Source organism: Microcebus murinus, chromosome 5, assembly GCF_040939455.1.
Source record: "Microcebus murinus isolate Inina chromosome 5, M.murinus_Inina_mat1.0, whole genome shotgun sequence".
NCBI classification, from domain to species: Eukaryota; Metazoa; Chordata; class Mammalia; order Primates; family Cheirogaleidae; genus Microcebus; species Microcebus murinus.
Window position 1 is genome coordinate 70,645,944 of NC_134108.1, and position 25,628 is coordinate 70,671,571.

The 25,628-nt window shown below is 34.2% G+C and overlaps 1 protein-coding gene across 16 annotated transcripts in view; it reads left to right on the forward strand.

The window, feature by feature from the left end:
* Positions 1-25,628, forward strand: part of SNAP91 (synaptosome associated protein 91) — a 135,649-nt gene that overhangs the window by 67,491 nt on the left and 42,530 nt on the right. For 14 of the 16 annotated variants that reach the window (XM_076003138.1, XM_076003142.1, XM_076003145.1 and 11 more), the window contains exons 9-15: positions 14-55; positions 6,049-6,119; positions 11,595-11,622; positions 14,461-14,570; positions 16,522-16,637; positions 23,241-23,255; positions 23,411-23,578. In XM_076003138.1, coding sequence (XP_075859253.1) covers positions 14-55; positions 6,049-6,119; positions 11,595-11,622; positions 14,461-14,570; positions 16,522-16,637; positions 23,241-23,255; positions 23,411-23,578 — 550 coding nt within the window. The remainder of the gene's footprint in view (positions 1-13; positions 56-6,048; positions 6,120-11,594; positions 11,623-14,460; positions 14,571-16,521; positions 16,638-23,240; positions 23,256-23,410; positions 23,579-25,628) is intronic. The other 2 variants (XM_076003149.1, XM_076003150.1) reach the window with 1 other exon arrangement.

The following is a 25,628-nucleotide window of genomic DNA, read 5'->3' on the forward strand; positions in this document are numbered from 1 at the left end:
TTTTAATCCACAGCAAGTTGGTATTGATAAAGGTGACATTCCTGACCTCACACAGGTAAGTGACTCTCTCAGTGGGAGATTCAGTATGCATGAAATTATTACTCCATATCTTACCATAGATGGGCATAAGTCTTGTAAGCATTCAATACATTGTGAATTTAGACCAAACAACTTTCTTAGAAATTATTCTACCTTACTTATGCTTTTTAGCTATTTGAAGATATTTCTGGATGTAATAGGAAAATTTTCCTGCCCTAATGATACAGTTTCTTCTTTAAAGGCAGTTGAATTTTTACTAATTGAGTTCATCTTTTCATTTTTGAACTTGATCAAAAGGAAACTTTAAAATAATGTGAATAAAAATGCTTTAGCTATGAAAAGTGTCTATTTGTAGACATGATAGTCAGGACATTAGAACTTTTCCTCCTGCTTGTCTTCCTAGTTTCTAGCGTGTGCTAGTATGAAGGAGGACCATGAATAGGAAACACTCTGATATTATAGTTTGACTACACTGATTCTTGTCTTATGAAGTGAAAAAATTTCCATATGTAAAATAACCTTTTTACAAAAAGTAGTAGTGGCAAATAAGTCATTTTTCTGGGACCAATCTAGTAAGTGACACCAATAAAGAGTCTTCTTGATCAATCCTTTCGTCTGTCAAAAGTGTGCAGTGTATGGCCCCTAAGATGTAGAATCAAGGTCATTCACAAGAACAGCATTATTGTATGACCTTTCTCGTAATTGGCAGGAACTGTTTTTATTTAATTACTTCATTATGATAAATTCTGTTCCAAACATGTCCTTTAACTAGAGATATTGTTGTGGAGGTGATGAGAGAAAACATGGAGCTGCTATCTTATATACCAGTAATGAACAGATGAATTTTCTGTCTTTGTAAATAAAGATAGTCATTGTAATAGAAGAAAATTGTCATGATGAAGATACTCACTTTTTAGTAATATCAGAGTGTGTTTAGTAATTTGGTATCCTTATAATGCCTTGAAATGTTTCTATATTTAAAATAATGTTAATTCTTAAATTTTTATTAAAAATTAGGGAAATCAAAGAAATGGTCTTCTGTATTTGTATTGTTAAAATACCAATTAAATATCAAAGTTCTTTGCAAGTGAAATTTGTAGAGCAACAAAGAACATGATGGCATCATATTTTTAGTTTAAAAAAGTTGGGAGATAGCTCTTTCTAGTAGACAGAATATTAGTATAAAATGTTTCTACTACTATGGGAAAATAGTTTGAGTGGACACATACATGAATGAGATATTGGTATCATTTTGGTTATGGCTAAAAATTAAATGTACATAAATCAAGTACCATTAAAATTCTCTTTCTTAGATATAGATTTAGCTTTGTAATAGTATACTAAAAATCAAAGTACATGTGTCTTCACTTAAATTATTTAGTTATAATAAATATTTACATTGTATTTTTTGAAAATAACCCAGATAAATACTACATGTTAACTCTTAAGGAATTAAAGTATTTTGCTCAATGAATAGCTTCTAGAAATTGTAAATCATCTTTATTTCAACTTTATAGACACCCTTAATGTGGAATAAAATAAAAACTAGATTTGTTTTAAGGAGTGGCTCTTAGTTAAGAAGAAAATAAGTCCTCATTTGTCTTATTTAGTTTGGGCAGGGTCTAAATGGATACAAGGAAATATTTAAAGAACTACTTAGATTCCTTTTTGTTTTTAAAATTAGAAAATGATAATCTATCACTGAAAGAAGGATTTATATACTTGGTCTTAATTTTTAATGATATAATACTCATTATAATTTATATAATCTCCTCTCAAGAAGTCCAGAAACATAATATTTTATTTGATAATATAAAGTATGTGTTTTCATAATTTGGGAAACAGAGATTCTACCCTCAAAGAAGATAATATCCTGCCCTGAGTCTAATAGAAAACTATTCTGTGGCAGAAATTTATTAAAATCTGTTAGCACTCTATTGTCTGCTTTTGTGATGACCTTAAAAGCCACATAAATTTCAATATTAACATTTATATTCAAAATAAATATTCAAAATATTCTTCTTCATACAAAAATTCCTCTATTCCAATTCTCTAGTGTTTATTTAAATCCTGATACAAGAGCATGCTTCTCAAATTTCTTACTAAGTAACGTAATTGTGGTTTCTTTTGGGATTGTGAGCTACATAGAGCTAAACACCCTATCTAATTCTTACATAGAGCCCCCTTCCAGAGAGCTCATGGAGGTCTCTAAATGAACTAGAGATTTAAGCCCGTCGTATCTGAGCTAGAATATAAACTGTTCTGGGGTTAATCCTTTAAATAGTGTTCAGTCCTTAAGACCAGGATTAATCTAGAGATGGGTCAGAAGTATCAGGTTATATGGATTCAGTTCAGCTCCTCTTGTGTCTGTGGCCACTGAATCTAGCCATGGCAAGGGAAAAAAAAACTCCTGTCAGAAGAGATAGTTAAAGATGAGATGGAGACCAAAGGGCTTCCTATTGACTGGGAGTAGGAATAGGATGCTCATAACTAAAAAAGGATTAGAATTCCTCTTGAGGCAAAATGGAACAGAGGAATATCACAGATATCTTTATAAATTCAATGTGTATCTTTCCGGTTAGAGAATGCATGATAAACACCAATACAGTCATCTGTAGCCATTTTTAAATTGTGCATATAGTATCATCATTATTGCATTTAAATTATTCATGGATATCAATGGAATTTTTAAAAGACATTCAAAAGTACTGTTTGGGGTAAGAAATGAATATGATGCCAGAGCTGAAATATTACTCCTTAGCACTTTCAAGTGGTTCCTTAGAGCCGATGATTAAAAATTGGAATGCTCTTTTGATTTATTTTTTGTTTGGTTTTGATGGTGCTTTATAATCCAAAGCATCTAAATTGTAGATAGATGCTTTCCTTTGGATCCTGGGCTCACAATCAGCTATGGAATTTGTTCCAATAAAAGAATTTTTTTTTTAAATATTGTTTCCTGTCTGGGAGATGTGTGCATTCCAAACATAAAATATCTCCATTTATGAAAAATATCTTAGGTTTTGTTGTCAGGAGTTATGGTTGATCTGAAAACCACTGGTAAAGAAAAGTCTCCTTTTAAAGATTATACCACTGGTGAATCGGTAACCGGCATGTTGCTCTCTATTAGCTTTCATGGGCTGACTCTGGTTCTTTGGATTGGTGTTTCCATTTGATTGGTCTATTGACTTTGGCATTTGTTTTAAATGAGCAACTGAAGATACTGAAAATTATACTTTGTTGTCATAAGTTCCTTCTACAGCAGCAGAGGCATTCTCAAAGTTTTGCTCCTTGGAAATTTAAAAGACGGTTTTCACTTACTGTCCTCTGCATGTCCTTAGTGCCATAGATACAGTTAAGAAGAAGGCAGACATTCATGCACTCCTGGATATTACTATCAAAGTTTTTTTTTTTTTCTTCCAAAGACAGTTGAGGAATTTATTTCTCTTAGATTTCACATGCCCTTATAGGAGATATAAAGATGAAACACTTTTAAATCTCAAGGAAAAAGTGCTGCCAAGTTAATTTTATGTGCAGTGTACTGCTAAATAACTCCCCTTAAGATAAAAGTCAGCTTTATGGTCTTGTATTGCTGGGTCAGATTTCTCTTTCAACTATTGTGATTTTTGTGTTACCTTACTTTTTTCAATTTTCTTACCTAAATTATTAATAAACTTTACAAAAGGAAAAACTGCAAGCTGTCTTCCTGGGTTTTTGTTCTGTCTTGTTTTGTTTTGTTTTCAATAACTAAGAAACTTTATAGGAAAAAATATTACCTCTTTTTTTTTTTTTTTTTTTTTTTTTTTTTGAGACAGAGTCTCGCTTTGTTGCCCAGGCTAGAGTGAGTGCCGTGGCGTCAGCCTAGCTCACAGCAACCTCAAACTCCTGGGCTCGAGTGATCCTTCTGCCTCAGCCTCCCGGGTAGCTGGGACTACAGGCATGCGCCACCATGCCCGGCTAATTTTTTATATATATACCAGTTGGCCAATTAATTTCTTTCTATTTATAGTAGAGACGGGGTCTCGCTCTTGCTCAGGCTGGTTTTGAACTCCTGACCTTGAGCAATCCGCCCGCCTCGGCCTCCCAAGAGCTAGGATTACAGGCGTGAGCCACAGCGCCCGGCCATTACCTCTTTTTTGTTATCCCATATTTGTTACTCTCTGTTTTGTGACTATCAATGGCATTTATTTTTCTTAAACAGTATTTTAAATTTAGGTTTAGCAAAATGTCACACTTCCTTTCAATTTCATTAAACATTCAGAGGATCTAAGTCTGTTAACTGGAAAGAAGTTCTATGGCTTGATATATATATTTTTTCCTTATTGTGATCCCAGTGAAAAAAATAGAAATATGAAAAGTTTAAACTTAAATATCCAGGCCTCCTAGGCTCCATCATCATCTTTGTCATCATTAGTGACAATTAATATGACAATTTTTAAATTATCAGATGTGAATTCATCTAAAAATTCTGAAACCATTTATATTTTCTTCCTTTTAAGGTTACATTCTTTATTCAATGAGCATTTCTTTATAGTTTATAATCTGGTATATAGAACAAAATTTCCTTTATCTCTTTTAAAAATACATTTTTAAAGCTTAGAAGTATATTCTTAGTTGTCGTTTACTGAAATTTGTTGAATAAGTTCATTTTCATCTGAGGTATATTTTAAAATTCTAATTTTTATAATTTTTTAAATTTATTAATCCCCTGATAATATGTTTTTTCACTGTATAGGCTAAAGCTTTTTAAATAATGATGACAGGGCTGTCCCTTTCTATCCTACCTTCATCATTTTGATCAGCTTAATGTTTTTGTTCACTTAGTCATTTACATTTATAATAATCACATGATTACATACATAATAATCACGTAAATGTTGAGACAGTTTGTCTATTAGTGAAATGAAATGAATAGTAAGTAAATGTCCTAAATTTTCAAAATTAAAAATTTTTAATAAGAATTTTATTTTAATCTGTCGTTAAAGGTACAATGTATAAGGCACAGTTATATGAACTCTTTGAATTCAGTGAGCTATTAAGCACTTAGCATAGTTACTTTGAAGTCCTTCACAATGAATTTCACATTAAAGAACAATCATCTATCTATAAATGTAGTTATATATTTCATTTGTCAAATTCTATTCTTTGAATGCCTATGCTGCTGTTAAGGTCTATTTTACAAAGATGAAATTAAAATTATTTTATGAAGATGAAATTAAATCTCTAATGCTTGAGGAATAGATTGGATGGAATATTTGTATGAACCTATTATTTCTCCTTCTAATATACAGTAAAATACCATCACTTTATATTGCCTAAAATTTTATTTATAAAAAGAAACAAAGTACTTTTTAGTAAAAGAGTTAAAATATATTAAATCTGCCAATATACAGTACTCTATTATATTATTATATTATACTTGTTACAGTTACTTTATTATATATATAAATTAAATAGCTCAATAACAAGAAAATCTTAATTATTATTGACTATTAGAATTGTATTCTTTTCACTATAATTCTCACTTGCCCCCCTTTTAAAATATATTAATAGTAACAGTTTTTCCTAATATTTTAGTCAAATGTGGATAAGTGAGGTTTTACTGTATTTTCAAATTTATGTAAATTTGTATTTGGGCACTTATATTTTTGACTTGGATACAAATACCTATGCCTTTTTCACTGTGTGTGGGAAAGTGGTGGTGACCTTGATTTGAGTTTATTGCATATAAGTAACATCTCAGTAAAAGTCTGTCCAATGTACTCTCTACACTGAAACCACACTGTAATGCTATTTGTTATGCAGTGGAGTTTACTGTATTTAAGATGGGCCTATCTAAGAATCCATGGAATTTAAATATTTAAATACCAAAAAAAAAACTAGAATTAAATTATATCACATATATATTGGAGTCCATCCTCAGACTTCCACCTTACATAGTTATAGTGATGTTACAGTGTGTTTACTTTGAAAAAAAAAATGCAGACATTTATTTTTACTTTCTTATTATAGGCTCCCAGCAGTCTTATGGAGACCCTTGAACAGCATCTAAATACATTAGAAGGAAAGAAACCTGGAAACAAGTATGCATTAGTTGTGTATTCTAAATACGATGAAAAATACTAGAGTGGTTCTTTATAAGAATGAGATTTATCATGGTACAACTGATACCACTATAGGTTTAGAGTATGCTTTATTGTAATTTTTCTGGGTTCCCTCAGAACCCCTGCCCTTTCTAGTATGATAGTGTAACCGCATGTATAGGCTAATGCAGCAAGTTAGTAGATTGTACCTATGTTGACTGAACTTACTGCTTTATAGATTAGCCCTTACTTAGAAGGAATTCATTATAAATAGTAAAAGAGGCCAGGCGCAGTGGCTTACACCTATAATCCCAACACTTTTGGGAGGCCTAGGTGGGAGGATCACTTGAAGCCAAGAGTTTGAGACCAGCCTGGGCAACACAGACATCAGCCAGACTCGGTGGCACATGCCTGTAGTCCCAGCTACTTGGCAGGCTGAGGCAAGAAGATCACTTGTACCCAGGAGTTTGAGGCTGCAGTTAGCTATGATCACACCACTGTACTGCGGCCTGGGCAACAGAACAAGACCCTATCTCTAAAATGAAATGAAATGAAATAAAAATAAAGAGTTGCTCGTGTTTAAAAATTGAAGCACTTATCATTGGACATGAGTGAAAACAAGCACAATTTCACAAGCAGCCTAGAATACTATTACCAACCCCATGTGAAGAAAGCAAAGCTCTCAAGTATAGTCTTCTGCACTCCTGTCTCTTCCCACTTGAACTAGGCATGGGATGCTACTGGCATTTAACTCAGAGATCCTAAAGAGTAGCAATCAAGTAATGATAAGAGCAATTTTACTATATGTTCACACCTTTTTGTTTGGGTTCTTATATTTTTGACTATGTTTCCTCACTGCCTACAAACAAAAATGCCCAGGTTTCTTTTTTTCCATCTCTCCAGCAGGTGTAAAACGTGTTTATTCACAAGACCTGGTGCTTTCTAATCTTTATACCTTGTTTACTCTATAATTCTGCTGGCCTTGAATGCCTACCCCTCTTGTCCTGCCTGCGTAAATCTATGTATCCTGGGAGGTCCGTCTCCAGTCCTCTCTTCTCATGAAGGCTTCCTTAATCATGAACTGCCCTTGCCCTGTATTGAGGCTATTTTTTTCACATATGTGATTTAAATAGATTTTCTGAATTTAAAGGTTAGGAACTATTTTATATTTCATTGTCTCTACCTAAACACTTAATGTAGGTCTTTCTACAGAGACAGCTTGAAATATTTGCTGGTGACACCAGGTTTCTGTTTATTCCATTTAAGCTGACAGCAGGAGTTAGCAGAGACAGCCAATGAACTGATCATTGCAGGGCTGTAGGCTGGTCATAAATTTTTACCTACGATAGAGCTATCACAATGCAATTCCTTTCTGACTTTCTTCCTTTTGTGCATTTTCAAAATGTATCTTGATGTTACCTTTTTGTTGGTGGTTATTTTATTAGCCAAATGTCATTTCTGTAGTCTTTTCCAAGTTAATATGGAACTTATTGCATGTTTTAAGTTTTCGCTGACAAACAGCAGTATGAGCCTTCCAGGCAATTACAGCAGAGCTGTTTGGAATGATGGACGACAGGTCCTCTCACGGGCTCTGTCACATTTGTTTCCACAGTCCAGGGTCAGCCCCCAGTTTCAGTGTGGCAGAGAATAATCAGACTTGACATGAGAGTACATTAAATTCCAATAAAAGATGCCCACTTCCAGTTATTGCTGGAACCACCCTCTATTAGAGTATCTGGGAAACCAAATGAGTTGGCTAGGATTTAAGTAAATGAAGTCAGGAAGCTGAGAAATGTCCTTGCTCCTGTGGCAAGAAGACTTCTTTAGCTAAGGCAGTATACACATCCACTGGAGGTCGAGTCTGCATGTGCAGTGCAAGTGGCCTTCAAAGTCTCTCACACCTGGCACAGGGCCACACTCCTCCCTTGTGTTTTGCTGAATCTGCCAGTGCTGCAGTTACCTGAGAAGCTTCCTTTCCTAGCTCGAGTGGGTCTCATTAGCCCTAACTTCAAATCTAAATTCCAACCCCGCCCCCAACTCTTTTGGCCACCGCAAGCTATTTTTGAAAAAATTGTCTGTGGACATTTAATTATATTTCTAGAGAAGTAAAATTGTTAAAAGCTTGATAATCTTCCATTTTGAATTCCCTTTTGCTTAGAATATTGTTTCTTTCTCCTTTAAAATCATTTTATGCTTGTCAAATTTCTTCTCTGAATTGGCCAAGACCGCATTTGAACTTGTCTTTTGCTTGTTCCCTATTTTTAAAATAAATGAACAACAGTAGTTAACTATTTTCTTCTTTGTATGTTTGTGCTTACCTGGGAACTTAAGTGAAGGGTGAGTACTGTATGGAGTGACTTTTTTGCATTTGGTAATTGCTAAAAATGCAAAAAACACTCTTAAGATTCCACATCTGGTATTTAGAACAGTTAAAACTGATTTCTGCCCCTTCTACACCTCTGTGTTTTTTCATTATGCTTTATTTTTGTCTCCCAAGGTGACTGGCATAAATAGTTTTACTTTCTTTTGGTCTTCTTGGATCAAGACTAACAATCTCTTTTAGGTGTATATATATTCCTCTCAGATTTTAGAAATCTAAGATTTTTCATTTGTTTAGTAAACAAAAGATTTCCCCATGACATATGGCAGAAATGCCAAAAGACAGTTTTATGAAGAAAATTGATTGTTTAAAAGTGTTTTCTTTGTCTTCTAGTAGCAGTATAAAACTGTTGTAACCTCTAAGTCAAGTATATACCTAAAATGAAGCAGTTGCAAATGTCTGCTGTGAAACTTATGCACACCCTTTATATTTATCACCTTGTGTCCACTGATAATCACTTTTACAATTGTATGCAATACTGTGTGATATAACTTTGTATATTATTTGTTTCTATGATTCCACAGGAAAAAGAAAGAAATTTATTTCATTCTACTTGTGGGTTTTTTACTAAGTGTTAAGGGTCTGGGAAACCCAAGATAAGTTTTTTGTAATTAAAATTATTTGAAAGATGTAGATAGGTTTTTCACAACCTGTTTTTAGGAGGTTTGGGGGGAGGTTGGGGGTTTTGGGGTTTTTTTTGTTTTGCTTTGTTTTGTTTGGCTAGCATTTAAACTCAAAACAATGTAGGGATTATTATTGTAAATCAAATAAGAAATAACAAATTTCCTCTTTTAACAGCTTCCTTGGCATTTGCTATGTTCTTAGTGGTTCTTAGTAAAACCCCATGAATTTGTTTGTAGTATTTTACAGAATTTAGAGTACATTACTATATAGGTCATTCATTTTCTTCTAAAATTATCTTGGTGCCTTGTTTTTGTCAACATGGTTCACTATGAACTAAATCTCTCTAGATGAAATTATTAATATAAGTATTGGTCTTTTATAAACATCATTGTCTATGTATGAAAGATTGTAGCATTTTCCTTCATAAAGGGCAATGACTAACAGTAGGGCAAAAAAAACAAGCAAGGAACATGTAAGAAGATGCAATGTCTATGTTGTGTAAGAGAGGAACAAATGTGCCAGTCTCATCTGTGCTTTTGGTTGGGCAGGCTGGAATGTGGAATGAGCACAAGCTCTGGGCAGAAGGTAGACCTGGACCAGTCTTAAATCCACCATTAATGTATAATACTTGGGCAAGTTACTAACCTCTCTGAGCCTGGGAGCCTTCAGATTTTTATCAGTGATTAAAGATGCTTTTTAAAGTTACCCCATAAGAGTACCTCTTGTTCTCACCTTTTTTATTAAATCATGACAAAAGCCAGATCTGGTTCATGGAAACAGAGGTCATAAATCCTGACAGGTTAGCTTTCCATAAAATAGTTTTAAAATATTTCTGGTTAATTCATCGATTATAGAATGTATGCATGAACATATTCTGATTTAAAAATTAAAATAATACAGAAAATTATTTTATTGTTAGGTGCTGTGTAAAGTGCTAGGGATATCAAACAATGGGATGAGTTCCTTCCCTTCAAAGGACTTAACATCTAGTGAAGACAACAGATAATTAAGATATAATGCATTTAATAGTAAGTGGGATGATATCTCAAGAAAGACAGTAGGGGATTTTCATTTGTTTACTTGATTCATGGGATAATAAGTATCACTTAGTAATAGTGGGTTCATGTGGGAGCTTGACAAACTCATTCTTTTGCCAATTATGATTTTTCATACTTAGCTTTGAGTATGATATTCTTTAATAGCAGGTAGAACAATTCTATCATTTTTACTGTATCTTTATTCTTGCTCTCTGTTAGAAGATATGTTTTAAATTTTTATGTATTAGTTTGGAAATGTATTTCAAAGTTCTTGCTCATTCTCAATTCTTCTCTCTATGTTGGCATTTTTCATTGTGTCAGTACCGCTAAGAATTGGTTCATGAAAATTGCTTGAAGGAGAAACAAATTAATTTAAATTAATTCATTCTTAGAAAGTAACCATGTCAAATGGCTTCTGTGTTTTCTTTGTAGAGTTCAGGCTCTGAATTTTTTATTAGATTTTTATTTAAATTTGACTCCCTTCCATAAAGTGAAAAATGGTGTTAGTAGAGAAATTAGCCAAGGACTCACTTGACTAATAAGACCCTGAATATAGGCTACTTATTGACATTTGTTTTTGTCTGCATTTTGTTTTGTTATTCATTTTTCTACCAACTCAGGTTAATAAAATGTGAGCTGTTCAGGCAGTTATTTCAGAAGCACTTTGCGAGAAATGATGTGCAACAGACAATGCTGACAGTAATGTAACTAAAAAAAAATTTACACTTTCCTAACTTTTTCTCACTTCCTTAGAAACAAGCATCGAAGTTGCTCTTCTTTATCAAGCACCCATTGGTTATAATGAGATGATGGGAATATTTTTCCTAAAGAGTTTTCATTACAGCCATGAAAGCAAACAAACAACAACCACCAAACAAAACCAGACAAACTTCAGGAGTATGAATATGAAAGTTGAAACATTGCAGGCACAGGGTTTATATAGCTCTATTTTTCCCTAGAGTTCCTACTTTTATGCATCACAACTGTGATTAACTGAGTAACAATGTACTTTAACCTTAGTGAGTTAACCCAGAGGTCTTTTGGTTTTGTTTTGGTTTTTTTTTTTTAATTCTATAAAGCCTGATTTTTCTCAAGTCTTGGCAAAATTTTTAAAATTCCAATTTGGACAGTTTATTTTATGTGTACCTAGGCAATAAGAATGAATTCAAAGAATTTGTGTTGCTAGAGATATAGAAAATAATTTAATGTAAGACTTTCTAGTACTAGAAAATAAGTTGATGGAAAATATTGGAAGAGGTTATCATAATTGAGTAAAAGATAAAAAGGTTTTTTTAAAAAAAATAGTTTGTCCATTACTTTAAAAGTCTGTTACTTATAAACAAGTCAGTGCTTGATCAAGTGACACCAAACTTAAATGCTTCTACAAATGTATTCACCTATATTCAGTTTTAATTTTTTTATGTTGTCTTTTAGATCTGGTGCTCCCTCTCCATTAAGTAAGGTAAGTTTGCTTTTTGGGTTTGTTTGTTTGTTTTTTGTTTTGTTTTTTTTTACCATTTTACCATCTGAAAGTGTACAGATGGCATTAAGTATTAGTGGCATTAAGTATATTCACATTGTTGTATAACCATCACCACTATTCATTTCCAGATCTTTTTTATCTTCCAAAACAGAAAAACTGTACCCACTAAACAATAAGTTCCCATTCCTCCTCCTCCCAATCTCTGGAAACCACCATTGTACTTTCTGTCTCTGTGAATTTGAATAGTCTGGGTACCTCATATAAGTGCACTCATACAGAATCTGTTCCTTTTGACTGGCTTTTTTCACTTAGCATGTCTTCAAGGTTCAGCCATGTTGTAGCATGTGCCAGAATTTCCTTCCTTTTTAAGGTTGAATAATACTCTGTTGTATGTATGGACCACATTTTGTTCATCCATTCATCTGTTAATGGATACTTTGGTTGTTTCCACCTTTGGGGTATTAGGAATAATCTGTTGTGAATATAGGTATACAAATATCTGTTTGAGTTCCTGATTTCAATTCTTTTGGGTATATACCCAGCAGTGGAATTGGTGGGTCAGATGGTAATTCTAATTTAAATTTTTTGAGGAAAGATCAATTAACAGTTTTATGTATGTTCCTTTATATCAGTTTCTCAGTCCAGTGTGGTACAATGTATGTGATTTAGTCTTAAATCTGGACAACATATTTTTAAAGCAGGAGAGATTTTTCATGTATTTATATTATACCTAAAGACAAATACATACTAGTTATAAAACATTTTTATGTAATTCTGAATCACAGCCCTGTGAGACAGGTAAGACGTGATTTTGTGTGTGTTTTAATGGTAGAGAAATCAATTGTAATTTAGCTGCACAAGTCTGCCTTTTAGACAGTCTACCCTAAATGATTTTAATAACTCCTTCACCTCCCCATCTCCTTTTTAGCATGTTGAGTGACAGGATTGGGGTTATTAGTGAGAAGAGTATTTACTTTTATAAGTCTGTAGTTCACATTTACCATTGTATTTTTCAGGCAAAAATGTCATAAATGTGCTCTTCCCTCTCTGACAAATTTCCATTATGTAATTGCTGTCATTACAGATATTCAGGGATATCATTACAACTGCACTAGTGATTCCCAGACACCATGTAGCATCTCAGGGCCTGGCTGGCTGGCTGCCTAAGATTCCCTCAGGGACCTCAGACAGTCAGCCAAATAAAACAAGCAAGCAAAAAGCTCTCTGGTTGTTCTGACACAAAGCTAGATTTAAAACCATTATATCTATGCGAAAAATCCCAGTATAGGACTTCTGAGTAGAGTGTGGTAAAACTGTGGCATCCTTTGGATTAGTCTGTTTCTACATTTTGGCTAAATTGAATTTTACTGACTTTTAGTAATAACAGGATTATTTGGGTTCTGTTTTCCTAATTCTCACATTGCCTAAAAGCTTGTTGTTACAAGGCATTTTTAATGGGCTTTTACACACCTTTGTTTTTGTGTTTATGTTAGTATTTATTGCTGTCATTAAATTCTCCACGTTTCATAAATATCACTTTTCTAAGCTTATTTATATGTATAGGCTTTTTAAAAAGTCTCTCCTTTTATAGAGGCATTGTCAATGTTCACAATGAATGACATACAATTAACTTTAGCAAGTCCTTTCTATTTCATTGATGATCTTTGTATTCCATTTGAAAGATTTGAATTTTTATTGAAGAGAGAGGTCTGAGTTTATATTTTCTGAGCAACAACATCCATACCACTCCTGTGTTTGTCTTTCTTGAAGTGTTCAATGCCTGGCATTTGTATATCTATCGAATTCTAACTTCTTGATTAGTTACATTTTTGGACAAATAGGTATTATTTAAGTCTAGAAATTCCTACAAATTTCTCAATTTCCTCAGTCCTTACTCTTAAGTTATTCTTTTAAAACTTCCTTTACGTTAGGTTTATTTGAAATCAGATATGCCATCAGGGCAGTATCTGATAGCCCTTCCTTGGTCTTGGTCTTCATATATTTTTCTTGCTATTATATCTCATTTCCACTTACAGAACTAAGTATCAGTAAAATGTTTTGAAATGTTCTATTAATCTTGTGAACACATGGAGAGTTAATATGCCAGATAAAATAGAATTAGGATAATTTTAAACAAAAGTTTTAATTTCCTTATATAATTAATTGACTACTAACTCCTCTTTTTAAAAAAAAACAGTCCAGGAAAATAAATGCTAGATTTTATTTCACTTTTTTAGTTTTATCTATGTCATATTAGTGATGAAGTATAGTCACGATATCCTCAAGCTGTCAGTGACTTGAATCCTGCTTGTGAGTCATTCTCTGCCAACTATGAACTATTTTGTAAGTCAAATTTCCTTCTGGATTTTAAAAACATCTAGAGAAGACTTCACATGAAGTCTGTTTAGGATGAGAAGGAGGAAAAATGACCTTGGTTTTATAGCATTTATTATAATTGATAATTTTTAAAATTTTTGGCAACTAGTAAGATCTTTCCTAATAATTTTATGTTCAATAAATATATTTAGCTTTGATTTTAATTAACAAATGCAAGTCATTGCAATGTTGGACCAAATATTTTATCATAATTTTATATAAATTACCTTTAACTTTTAAAAGTTGAGTCATGTTTTGTCTGATATTATTTATTACAATTCTTGATTTCAAATTTTCTTGAGTTTTTTCTCCCATGAGGAATCACAAAAAAAAAAAAAAAAATCGCTGGGAATGTCATGGGTCTGCAAAACAGAAGTCCTGTAGCTGTGTGTCCTATAGATTCATATTTGACTAGAGTGTGTTGTGCATCTTCACTTTCAGTCTTCTCCAGCAACAACTGTTACGTCTCCTAATTCTACACCAGCTAAAACTATTGACACATCCCCACCGGTTGATTTATTTGCAACTGCATCTGCGGCTGTCCCGGTCAGGTTAGTTAACGAGTATGCAGTGAACTGTTTATTAATATTTTGATTAGGTTTTTGTTTCCTTTTTCTGTACTGTACCCAAGTGATTTCACTAAATGGAATCTAATCCTAGTAATGTGTGATATTTTGGGTTATTTTTGCTACACAAAGTAAATTCTTTTATGCAGTTACTTAGGCCTGTACCTCTTAGAAAGACCTAGGCCATGGAAATTGTCTTGTTGCTCACACATTTGGGAAAGGAAGTAGAAGAAAGATGCACACATTTGAGGTTCTTCTGAAATTGGCAGATATGGAAAATGTTTTCTAAAATTAGTTTCTTCTTGTGGGAAATTTAAAAGGTGTCTTCAAGTACTTTAAACACACACACACACTTGAAGTTGTAGTCCAATTAGCTGGTGCATATAAGAAACTCAAACTCTGGTGGTAGGAAGAGGCTGTCAGGGTGTTCCTAATTAGCTTTTCTAGCACCTACAGGTCAGGAAAATAGTGAGAAAGGTGAGGATGACTTTGCATCCTGGGAAATCTTAGAGCTACCCATCATAGGGGCTTTCTCAAATAATAATTTTACATCAATTCTTTGGTTCTTTTGCCTTGAAAGGATTCTAGTCTCATTTTGTAGTATCTGTGGCTCTGATTATGAATGTCCTATATTTGGAGACTTGGATTTTGACCTGAGCTTAACTCCAAGTACTTTACCTAAGTTAACTATGTGCATTGCTCTCTGCTTGCTTAGTCTGCTTTTTATTATAGCAACCTCAGTAAAACCAAGTCCTTTCTGCTACTGCACTAAGAAAAATTGCTTTTTATAAAAGCTTTAAGATCCTAATAATGTTTTCTTTTTATGTTAGTACAGTTGTGTTTATAAAATGGACATCAAAACTAGTTAATGCTGTCAGACACTTTGAAACTTTTTTAAAAATCAGCAGAATCCTTTTCTCAAAGGAGTATTACTTAGAAACTGAATATGTAAAAGAGATAAAGATAAAAACCAATGTTTAAGAAAGCAGACAAGGCCAGGCATGGTGGCTCACTCCTATAATCCTAGCATTTGGGGAGGCTGAGGCAGAAGGATCGCTTAAAGCCAGGAGTTCATGACTAGCCTGGACAACATATCAAGATGTTATTTTTAGAAAAATAAAAAAATTAGTCAGGTGCAATAGCTCGAGCCTGTAATCCCAGCTATACAGGAGGCTGAATAAAAAAGAAAACAGAGCAGGATCCTGGGACCCTGTTGGCTCCGCACCTGGCCTGGTAACCTTTAAGCCAGTGCTCATCAAATCTGAACATACATGTGAATCACCTAGGGATCTTGTTAAAAATGAAGATTCTTGTTAAAAATGAAGATTATGGGGTAAGCCTGAGACTTCGCAGTTATAAAAACATCCAAGGATGCTCTAGTTTGGGGCCCACACTTTGGATAGCAAGGCTCCTCCTCGGAACTTCTGCAGATAGAGAAGCACAGCCCCAACTGAGTAAGAATACAAAATGAAGTCGTTTGGGGCGAATCCTCTTACAGCCAAACTTAATACATTATAGTCTAATTTAGGAAAAAGGAAAATTACTGACTATTTAGTATTCTTTTCTATCCAAAAGATTTTAGGAAATAGAGAAAAGATAACCTTAAGGTTATGATTTTTATTGCCCTATAGGACACTTCCCAGGGATCATGTCCAGCCCCTTAGAAAGACAGTTTTATTGGAACAAAGACATGTTGATCTGTTGATGTCTTGTCTATGTCTTACTTTGTGCTACAGTGGCAGAGGTGAATAGTGGTAAAGACCATCCGGCCCTTTACAAAAGTAGTTTGCCAACCTTTGGTATATGCTATACTTTCTATTCATTTATTGGATTTAAAATATCCCAAATCGTTGTTTTCTGCATAAGTCTTTATTTAAAAACACCTTTACATTATAAAATTTCAAGATCTAATTTTCAAGTTCTGTTTTCCTTTCAGCACTTCTAAACCATCTAGCGATCTCCTGGACCTCCAGCCGGACTTTCCCTCTGGGGGGGCGGCGGCCGCGGCACCAGCACCACCAGCACCTGCTGGAGGAGCCACCTCGTGGGGAGGTGAGTGAAGTCACACAACTGTGCCATTTCCCTGTTCATTGTTTTTTTTATTTCCAGCATATTATGGGGGTACAAATGTTAAGGTTATATATATTGCCCTTGCCCCCCTACCCCCTGGAGCCCTGTTCATTTTATTGAGTCATTTTTATTTGGGTGACAATTGTTACATTTACCTCTGATTATCCAAAATGGTGTTAGAAAGCTGGAGGGGAAAATGCTAAGAAGGCTACATCTATTGACTGTAATATATGTTGAGAGAGAGAGACAGAGAAAGTGCCTATACTACAGTTAAAATGTCCAAGCAATATTGTTTTTATTTTAAAAGTTGGCACAAAGGAAGTATTTTTCTTTGCTATTCTAAAATTCTGATTATTTTTAGTAACTGTCCTCTAGAGATTCAGGCCTTAGAGGATTGAGTATTCCCATCAATGTACGAGGTTACTCAAAGGCAGCATTTCTAATTTGGTTTGGTAAAGTGTAGCCTCCTTCCTGGATTCCTTTAGGCCTGAGTTGGTTTTATACACATTGTATTTGACTTCAGGCAAGTGAAATCTGGTACAGATTCTTGTTTGTGTCAGAAAAAAATCCATACTAAACTGATTGAGAGAATTCACACCTAGGCACTTGATTCCCATTGATCTCAGAAAAATCAACCTTGTATAAATATTTGATTTAAAAACATATTTAATACTATTATAAAAATTAAGATAACTTCTGTGTAAGTCTCAAAGCTGCAGAGTTGGTTTTAAATACTGTGCCCTACTGCATCAAATGATCAGAATAATATTTTCAAAATGTTTAAGATATGGCTCACATAACTATAGAAGCAACACAAGTGAAAGACTTAGTAACTCACTAATGAGGAAACCAGTAAGATGATAAAACTGGTTCAAAGAGTATTTTGAAGAATTGGTTATTTATAGGCATTTGAAAAGGAATGCTATTAATAGAGTAAGATGGCTAGGTTAGATACAAAACTATTAATATTCTATGGAGCAATAAAAATCATAACCTTGAGGTTATCTTTTTTCCCAAACAAATTATTTGCATCACTAGCAGACAAGATCTGTAACTTATCATTTCAGAAACAGAGTCCTTAATTACAGTAATAACAAAGTCAAACGAAGTTACATTCCTCTAGATAATTAAATATTCCTTGGGTGGTCTTGTTAAACAGTGTGTCAGTATAACATCAGAAGTACATTCTGTAGTCTCTTGATCTTATTTCCAAGTTTTTTGGTAACAAAAATAACAGAAAGATAACTACTTCTAAAATAAAATTGTTAACTATAAATATGAGCATTTTAAATGTTGGCGTGTTTCCATTTTAAATATTTAAACCGTCTCCTATACTGAAATGTTCAACTCCTAAGGCTACAGCTATCAATTTTTAAAATAAAATTGTTCTTTCAACTTCATTTAACTTTATTAGATTTTAATTAGTCAAGGAAAATATTGCCCAAGAGATTTTATAATGACATTCTTGTACACATGTTTTTATTCTGAACTTCTTCTTTTAAATAGTTTGATTATTTTAATTTGCTTATAATTTCTTTTCATTACCACAGTGTCTTATACAATGCATTATTTTCCTATTTATCTAAGAATGTTTCATATTCATATCCTTAACTGAAACTTTCTCATTCATAAAATTCATGCAGATAGGCCGGGCACGGTGGCTCACACCTGTAATCCTAGCACTCTGGGAGGCGGAGGCAGGCGGATTGCTCGAGGTCAGGAGTTCAAAACCAGCCTGAGCAAGAGTGAGACCCTGTCTCTACTATAAATGGAAAGAAATTAATTGGCCAACTAATATATATAGAAAAAATTAGCCGCGCATGATAGCGCATGCCTGTAGTCCCAGCTACTCAGGAGGCTGAGGCAGTAGGATTGCTTGAGCCCAGGAGTTTGAGGTTGCTGTGAGCTAGGCTGACGCCATGGCACTCACTCTAGCCTGGGCAACAAAGCAAGACTGTCTCAAAAAAAAAAAAAAAAAAAAATCATGCAGATGGCTCTTACAGAATTTCTATAATTTAAAATTTAGTTTGAATTATAAATTCAAAAAGTTTTTTCAGTTTTATAGGCATGTCTTTTTAATTATCTCAACCCTTTAAATCAGTATGTTTTTCATACTTTCCCATTTTTAGAATTTTTCAATCATTTAGTAATTTAGTTAGAACTTTAATGAATAAACAGTAAGACTATAAACAGCCCCTTTCACCATATTCCCTGGCATGAAATTAAAGAGAAATTTTTGTTTTTCTTTTTTAACTTTTAGCAACAAAAGAAGAGTGCCAAATAAATAAAAGGAAAAAAACTAAATGAAATCTTTTTAATTGTAATGTAACATTTTTATTCATATTCCTCTCTTAAGTGCTTTTTGCTGAGACATGTTATATTGTAATAACCAATTTTATTAGACTACATTTTAGTCTTTACTGGTTAGAAATAACTATTGATGATTGAAACATGAAAATATCCTTGGATATAAAAGAAAGCAGAACAGTGCGGTTTTAGCCAGGGCTGTGCAACATGGTCAGGCAGTTTGTGCATTGCTCAGAGGCAGGGCAGGAGGGGCTGAGGTCCAGCCAAAACTCTTCTAGTCAAGCTGTGAGCCTCTCTCATTATGCTTGAGGAGGAGATGCTTTTCTTTTTCTGATCTGCCCCTCTACAGGGAGCACTTTTTAATGCTTAGTACAAAGGCATCTTATAGGCTAGTAGAAGCCTTGGCTTAGGGCCTGATGGCCACATTTTTGATGATTAGATAGCATTTTTATCTCAACAAAATATCTACAACTGTAGCAATTCACAGCCATAGAAAAGTCAACTTTTCAAAGAAATGCTAATAAATAAATCCTCCAGATTCCAAGCCAAATAGTAAAAATTGTAGCCTTAAGAAATTGAAATAAATTTCTGTAGTATGAAATTGAGAAATAATAGGTACCTTCTGTTTGCATTTATCTTGTAGATAACCCAGTGATGGTTGAAGGTGATGCTAAATTACCCAATAACAGATATGTATTGGTTCGTTTGACTAAGGAAAAAAATAAAATCACTTTTTCAATCTTGTCTGATAAGATCAAGCCACTTCTATTATTGAAGCATATTTGAATTTTGTTTAACTAGACAGTAAAATACAAACTCCAAAATTCTGTAAGCTTGTTTGAATGTACTTATCTGACCACAATAACAGTGAAAGGATTTCAGTTTCCAAGGACCATGGCCAATTCAGATGTTAGTGAATTTTTCTTGGGGATTGTAGGTAGTGATAAGTATTTCCATTTCAAGCAATATATTATAATGTTAGTATTTTTTTCCTGTAATGTAAAGCAAGCAAAGTTTAGCAAAATCATAGTTTAATGATTTTAGTTTAAATTATACATATAAGATTTGGCATTTCTTCAAGCTGGTAATGAACTCATTTGACAGAATGCAGAGAATGTTTTTAAATCCCTACCTTTGGCTCCATAATAGGGAGAGTGATTTATTTTCTTCATAATAAACTCATGTCTCAGAAGCATAAATAATTGAGTGTGTGTGTTGTATGTCTGTATATCTTAGATGTGAAAAAGCAAATAACTTCTTTTTATAAATGCTTGAATTGAAATTTCTACTTTTTGAGAAATATAAGATTACTGCTAGGGTTTAATTAGAATTGAAATTAATTATCAACATCCATTTGAAAGCTAATCAATATATGTGATCAAATGACTAATATTTACCATGTAAAATGTTAGCTACAGTACAAGTAGTTTTTGTGACTCATGTTACCATTCGCTTGTTGATTAAATCTGGGATACACATCTATATGCTGTTTTCATACATATGCATGTGCACACATTCATATACACTCTGGGAGATTTATAGAAACTTTGAAATTTACAGTCCTCTAATGAAAATCATAACTTGACTTAAATATTCACTATTGCTATATAATTAGCTATCATTATCATATATTAGATAAGTTTCAGGTATAGGTGAGCACTTTAAATGTACTAACATATTGAATCTTCATAATAAACTAAAAAGTCTAGCTACATCTCACTGGAGAATATAGAATTTCATTGTTATTGTCATTCTGTTTCCTCAGTAAAAGTGAGTATTTTCTAGCAATTTCTATAATGCAAAAAATCTCTGATTATGTTTCACTTGTAAATGAATTAAATTCTGCTGCACTCATTTTATTTTTGCATGTGTAGTTTAGTCCTTTATAAAAAGTAGCAATTTTGTGAATAATAACTGATCCCATCATCCCAAAATAGGACCTTTCTCTTATGGTAGAGAAAATTTTGCATAAAACAAATAAGTGACATAAATTATATTTCATCTAGAAAATTAATATTTTCGAGACTGAAACCTATGGTTGAGAAGAATGGAAAACATTTTCCAGCATCACTTATCTACCAGTATGCTAAATCATTGTGCATTTTTCTAGGAAATCCCAAAAGTAGTTTACTTTTCATCTTCCATTGTATTGTTGCAGACTGCCTCATCACCCTCCATCTGAACAAAACGCTAATCAAAAGCAAGGGACTAATATTTTAATTTTTATCCTTCTTTTTAAAATCTCCTTATTTTTCTCTCCTAGTGTATGCAAATAATCATCTTTATTACTTATCAAATTTTTGAAATAAACTGCTCTTTTCCTGTCATAGACAATCATGGGTCTGAAAACTGTTATGTGGCTCTTATCTATCTCCTCTGCTGAGTCATATTGTGGCTTTAAATAGTCATTGATGAGACCAGGGCTAGTGAGAGTCCCACTGACACCAGGAGAGGAGAGAAATCAACTCTATCTGGCTTCTGATGACCCACTTGGTTCCTACTTGGTATTTTTAAGATATGTGGCTATAGGGTAATAGTTGTGTTGGGCCAGGTGCTGTTGGTTTGAGGAAGTCTTGAAAGACTTTCTATTTCTTAAGACTTTGGAGCTGGCCACCTAGCAGCACAAAATACCCTACCCTCAAGTCAACACAGGCCTGGTTATTTTTTACCTCTTGCCTGGCATTTGTTAGACATACATTCTCAAATTTAAAACTGTTTTTAAAGTCAAGTAATCTGTGTGCTCTAATTCTCTAATCTGGTTATGAAACATGTTAAGATTTAGTTAAGAAGAGTCTTGATTATCTTAGAGAATCTGTAGAGTACTTGATATAATATTTACTGGGTTTGCAAATTGTATGGTTAAATGAATGTGATTATTTTCAACCTCAGATTTATATTTCTCCATTTTTTAAAATGCCTTCGAGCACTTCAGGTTTTCTGAGTTCTCATAGTATTTTCAAGGCCCTGAAAAAAATAGCTCCCTAATGAGTTTCAATAAAATTTCTTCATGATTAAAATAAATTTTCAGTGGCATTCATGAATTCAAATATGAGCCCTGAGGTATATCACATGACTGAGAGCAAAAGAATGCCATCAGACCACTCTGAATGCTTAACCTAAAGTCATCGAACAGTTAAGACTATTCCCTTTTGACTTTTTATTTAGGATGCCACTGTAATTCCACTGTTAACACTAGGGAAGTGTGAACCTCCCAAGGGCATGCTGACCTCAGAAGGGCTGAAAAGTTTTATGCCTCATAATTTCTCTCACAGTCAGCTTGAAAAATAGCTCTTATAGGCCGGGCCTGGTGGCTCAGGCCTATAATCCTAGCACTGGGAGGCTGAGGCGGGAGGATTGTTTAAGCTCAGGAGTTCAAAACCAGCCTGAGCAAGAGTGAAACCCCGTCTCTACTAAAAAACTAGAAAGAAATTAGCTGGACAACTAAAAAAAAAAAAAAATATATATATATATATATATAGTTAATCGGGCATGGTGGCACATGCCTATAGTCCCAGCTACTTGGGGACTGAGGCAAGAGGATCGCTTGAACCCATGAGTTTTAGGTTGCCTGAGCTAGGCTGATATCACAGCACTCTAGCCCAGGCAACAGAGTGAGACACTCTGTCTAAAAAAAAAAAAAAAATAGCTCTCATATATTGTCAGATACTGTTTATAAACATCAGGATTATATATTATGCTGAAAAACATCTGATAATGTAAAACCTATGAAGAAGAAAATCATTTAGATTTTCTTTTTCCTAATACTTAAACTTGCATTCAATTCTTTGACTATATTTGGCATTTTCTATTATCTAGACTACCATAAAGCCTGCATTTATTCTCTGGTGTTCTGGACTTCAGTGCCACATCAAATAAAGAGGATGAACAAAGTTTCAGTTAACTACCGTTTCTTCAGAATTGACATAGCATAGTGAAATCAGTCCAAGCAAATGAAATGGTAAATCTGGCAGGAAATAGAGTCAGTCAAATTGTTTAGGCCTGATTTAAGGGAAGTCTCTTGACGTACCTTGCCCTCAGTTTCCCCATCTATAAAATTGAAAACTTGGTTCAGAGGATGCCGAAGTCCCCTTCTAGCCTGAAAGTTCCATGATGATAGCAGGTAATACGTGTATTTTTAAATTACAAGTGGTCCAGAAAGGTACCTAAAGCTGCAATTTCTTTAGTTAGTGCCTTATCTGGCTTGGACATTGGTCTGGTTGAATGTTTCAGCTTCAGCTCTTATTTATTCATATGCTGCCGTGTAATGGACGTCGACAGACCTTTTGGGAGAGGGTGAGTAAAGCTTTATTTTCAAACTTGCATTTCGAGAGACTTCCGTGTCTTAATAACAGCCCTCATTTGGATCCTTTGGAGTCTGGTATATGGTATAGCTTTTGTCCTCTCCTTCTCTTCCCTTCCGTTCGCTCTCTGTCTCTGGGAACGTACAGATTCTTTGGCTGCGCTTTCCTCTGTCCCCTCTGAAGCACAGATTTCAGATCCATTCGCACCAGAGCCCACCCCTCCTACCACAACCGCTGAAATCGCAACGGCTGCGGCTTCTGCCTCAACCACTACAACTGTCACTGCTGTCACTGCTGACGTGGATCTCTTCGGAGGTTAGTCAGTCCCATCACTGTTCTTTCGTTTTCCTTTCAGGATTGCTAAGATTACCTGGGCGTTGAGGTGTTTAAAAAGTGTTTCCATGATATAACTGCATGTCAGCGTGTTTAAGTACTTTTTCAGTGTTAACCCGTATGTATGTATCTTCGCTAAATTCATCAACTTTCTCTTCACTTAATTTTAGTACTTTCATAGCAGAAGTTGCAATGCTCTAGTCTAGGCCCATTTGATTTTCTGGGTTTTTTCAAGTGAGGATTGAAGTTGCTACCAGAACTCCTGCCCTGTATGTTCCCCACTCTGCAGTACCAGACCTCTCTGTCACTTTTAGGTTTGGCTTTTGGGCCAGATTAGCAGAAAATACCCTACCCCCAAATAACCCAGAAAATATTTGAGGAATATGAGAAAGACAATACTGGTTTAAGTTATTTTTTATTATTTAGGGTAAAAAAAACCATCCAAGAGTACTTCAGATTGGTAGATCTCTGAAGAGAGATTATGGATGTGCCTGTTTTTGCAGCTTTAAGCTCATTCTATCCGAGTAGAAATTCAGGTCATCTTTCATATTGGAACTTAGAAAACAGCTGAAGCAGAACTTGAAATGCTGATTGAAAACAGGTTTAGGTTTGTTTGTGAAACGTCTGTCTAAAACAAACATACGGTTTTCATGCAAATGTAAATTCTGACCCAGTAAAATATCCTGGACTGTGCCAGTATAATATGCCTGGACCTCATGAGCCATGTGGAGGCAGTTTATTTACATACATAGCCATATCCCCATCTGAGTGGTGCTATATCCACACGTAGAGTAGTTCTCTTATCAAATACAGACATCGTGGTGCCATTGTCACTATAGTATTGTGTGTCTTCATTATCATATGACATCTGTCCCAGGGTATTTTGAGAATATGGTAAAAATTGGTGGAAGCAAATGATGGTGAGGGCGGGAGGGATTTGGCACACTCTGGTAGAATTAATATTAATATATTCCCTTGGGAACGTATACTTAACCTGTTGTCACTTACCATTCTGCTGCATGCTGTGCCCCGTCTCTGAGGTTGGGCAACACCGTCCAAGACAAGGAGCACTCAGATAGACAGCATTCTTGCCACTGTTTCATGAAAGGGATTTTCTGCTGCCTTCATGCACTGTCATTCCTGTTACAGGAGAAACCTGTTTTTACAAAGAGGAGGGGAGAAAGGATTGCAGACCTTTGAATATTTTATTATGGAAGATCACCCACTACAGAAATTAGTTTTTCAGTTATGCCCCTATTATCTTTTAAGACCAAAAATTTAAGTTTTAGCTAAAATTTATAAAATCAACTTCTTCACCCTTTCTTCCCCCATTCCCATTATTGGTGTTGGGTATGGGTACTTTCTCAAAGGCTTCTGTTAACAGAAAAACTGCAAGGAAAATGGAAAGCGTGGATAGGATGGATCACAATTTTGTGCTGAAACATTTCTACATTTTTACCTGTTTAGATTTTTGGTTTTCAGTCCACTTATGAAGAGTTTGATTACCCCTAAGAAATCAATCAACTCTATCTTACTTCCCTCATAGCCCTCTAGAAAATATTTCTTTAAAATATTGTGCCATTATGCTGTTTGTGTTTATCATTAATTACTGCTTTGACTATATTCATCAAGAAAAACATCTGTACATTTGGGAATATTTTTACAATGGCATTCTTTTTACCTTTAAATACAAGTTTAAAGGAGTAGTACAGATGCCAAAGAATGGGGCTGTCCTTGAAATTTTATCAATATCTTTCTGGTCTTCTGGCTGGAAAATGAATAAAACTGAGTACATCTGAAAATCTCATCACAATTATTTTATTGATTTATATACCTCTGTAAACTGTCTCCTGGCCTCTGACAGCTCTGAAAGTTCCATCATTTATGTTCAGGAGTCTGTATGTGTCACTGTTTTGTGGTTCTCGATGATTTTTCTAATTTCTTTCATGGCCTTTCTTGTTTTATAAGAAATAATTTAAAGATTTTATTTTATATATAAACCTAACCTAACTTCTCTTTGGCCATTTTGTGT